This window comes from Fopius arisanus, unplaced genomic scaffold (assembly GCF_000806365.1).
Source record: "Fopius arisanus strain USDA-PBARC FA_bdor unplaced genomic scaffold, ASM80636v1 scaffold00018, whole genome shotgun sequence".
Classification (NCBI taxonomy): domain Eukaryota; kingdom Metazoa; phylum Arthropoda; class Insecta; order Hymenoptera; family Braconidae; genus Fopius; species Fopius arisanus.
This window is the reverse complement of record NW_011887757.1, coordinates 1,552,294-1,554,924: the sequence shown is the minus strand read 5'-3', so window position 1 is coordinate 1,554,924 and position 2,631 is coordinate 1,552,294. Positions and strand designations below refer to the sequence as shown.

The 2,631-nt window shown below is 31.4% G+C and overlaps 1 protein-coding gene across 1 annotated transcript in view; it reads left to right on the top strand.

Annotated features, from left to right (window-relative positions):
* ZnT63C (zinc transporter 63C) overlaps positions 1-2,631 on the top strand; it is an 18,842-nt gene that overhangs the window by 9,206 nt on the left and 7,005 nt on the right. Inside the window, exons 5-6 of the mRNA XM_011300630.1 lie at positions 723-840; positions 1,700-1,915. Of these exons, the coding sequence (XP_011298932.1) occupies positions 723-840; positions 1,700-1,915 (334 nt within the window). The remainder of the gene's footprint in view (positions 1-722; positions 841-1,699; positions 1,916-2,631) is intronic.

Sequence of the window (2,631 nt, the reverse complement as noted above, 5' to 3'; positions counted from 1 at the left end):
AATCAAGAGTTATCAATAACAATTCGTCAAATTTCACGTGCCACATTCTCCAAAATTCCAATTCCGTTTAAACAATATCCATTACCATTTAATTTATATATATAACCTCGCCGTACATCTGGTCGAAAATAGTGAAGAGGAAATAGGAATTATTAAAAAAATGTCTAAAACTGAATATTTTTTATTTGAAATGGAATAGTTAAATTAATTAAAACACAGTTAATAAATTCTAATCACTATTTCTTCATTAAAATCGCACGAGGAAGAATACCGTCTGAACTCTATCAATATCTCCAAGAGACTAAAGACTAGCTGCAAAGACCATAAGAACATTCGTCACCAAAGAAAGAATCCTACAATGATTTCTTGTGAACCGATTGTTTATGGAGCCCTTCCTCCATATTGATTCATTTTTCTAATCATCATAAATCAGTTCAATATATTTCTCTGAATTTTAATTTGATATCCTAACATTATCTAATTTTAAACTAATTAGAATGGATTACATGGAGAGTAGCTAGCGTAGAAAAGAAACAATTAAAAGAAAAACAATTAGAAAACAATTAAAAGAAAAACAATTGGAAAACAATTAAAAGAAACAATCCCGAAAAGAAACAATAACTTTAAAAGGAATAAAGACCATTTGTTTGAGGCTTATTTAGTTTTTAGTCTGGGTTTTGTTCGGAGGACAAATTGTTATGAAAATTTTTGTTTTATTCCAGCCGTCATATCGATCCAGCATTGTCTCTGATTCTCGTACTTCTTATTCTCCGCTCTGTCTGGCCACTGCTGCAGGAATCGGCTTTGATCTTACTCCAGACAGTGCCAACTCACATCCAGGTAATTTTTCTTCTACTATATGTCAATGTCGTTCTTCCAGGAATCTATTTATCAAAATCTTCTCCTTTATTACTGAAAAATATGAAAGATCTCGTTACATTCTTATCTTGGAAAGATAAGACGTGTCACTGTCTATTCGACGAATTGCCATTTGATTCTTTATATATTCCTCTTTGTTTCTACATGGAGAGAAAAATTTAGGAGAATGTAGCAAATCGATTTGATTGCGAGGAAAAATGGTTGTTTTTATCAAATTAGATTGACGACAATGAGAAATATTATTAGAGCTAGTAACTATTTGGTTAATTCAATCTTTTGATGGATTCACGTTAATTAACTGTTTCTTAACAAGTATGTAGTGAAAACAAATAAATATATTAATTACAGTTATATTAAATCGAAGCAGATAAATTAATTATTTTATTATTGATGACTATTGAGAAGTTGAAAAATATTTTTCTAATCTTAATATACTAATAACAATAATTAGTTGAGATCATTAAATGTCTCTAAATTGAATGCATCCTCAGGCATATTTTAACGAATACTAATTACAAATTTGAATTCTTGCAAACAAGTAAAGTTTCAATTAATTGTTTTAAACACATTTATTCAATTCAATATTTAGCACTCGCAATCACCTATGTGTTCGCGACTATTCATTAATTTCATTTGGTAATTGCTGATTTATTTTTCAATTCGATAATTTTTTTTCTCAGTAGTGGATTGGCATTGAAAGATTTTGAATTTTAGATTACGAATAGAAATCCTGGAATTCAAAGATCTTTGAGTTAATTGTCAGGGCGACTTTTTAAATGTATTTATATTTATTTATATTTATTTTGTTTTTATATTCAAGGTAGATGCAATTCAGCAACGTCTGCTGGAAAGTATCGATGGAGTTCTGGCAGTTCATGAATTCCACGTGTGGCAACTCGCTGGGGATCGGATAATCGCTTCAGCGCACATCCGCTGTCGTAATCTCTCTGAATACATGAAAATTGCCGAACAAGTGAAAGAGTTCTTCCATAACGAGGGCATCCACTCTACCACAATTCAGCCTGAATTCATTGAAGTATGAGTTCCTCAGATTTTCAATTTTTCGTTTTATGAAAACATTTACAATAAGTCAGTCAATTTTAATTCGTTAGAGACAGAGAGAGAAGGTCTTGATTTCTTGACAAATTCGTTTAACAATTTCTAGTGGCTATTTTTCGTACGACAGGCATTAAGCAAATAATTAATGATCAAATGTAGCTTCATGGACTCTGAATTATTCCCGATTTATATAGGAATGCAAGAAGAAACACGAGGAGATATGCCGTGATGGGGTAAAACGAGTCGAGTCGTTATCATGTGTCTCTAATTGTTGATGGTGGAATTATCTCGGTATTGAGTGACTTCATGATGCAATATCAAGAGACCTTTTTTCTAGAGGATAAAATTTCCCACAAAAAATGCTTTTTCACATTTTTACGTAAAATCGATAATTTTCACGATAACGAAGTAATTACCCGACCTTTTTTATTCCACTCGACTCGTTTCATCGCTGAAATAGTCTCTCCAGGCAAGATATATTTTGTAAAATTTTTTAAGTAGCTGAAACTGAAGTGAAAATGCACTTAACAAAATATGAAAAATCTTCAGAGCAATGATGCAAAGACTAAACGTTGAGGAATGGTCAAAGTCGAGAATTCGTTAAATTTTATGCAGATTATTCAACGAATGTCTCTCCTGGAGATAATTAGCAAATCATTTTACGAATGTTCAGCACGAATTCATTGAAGTATG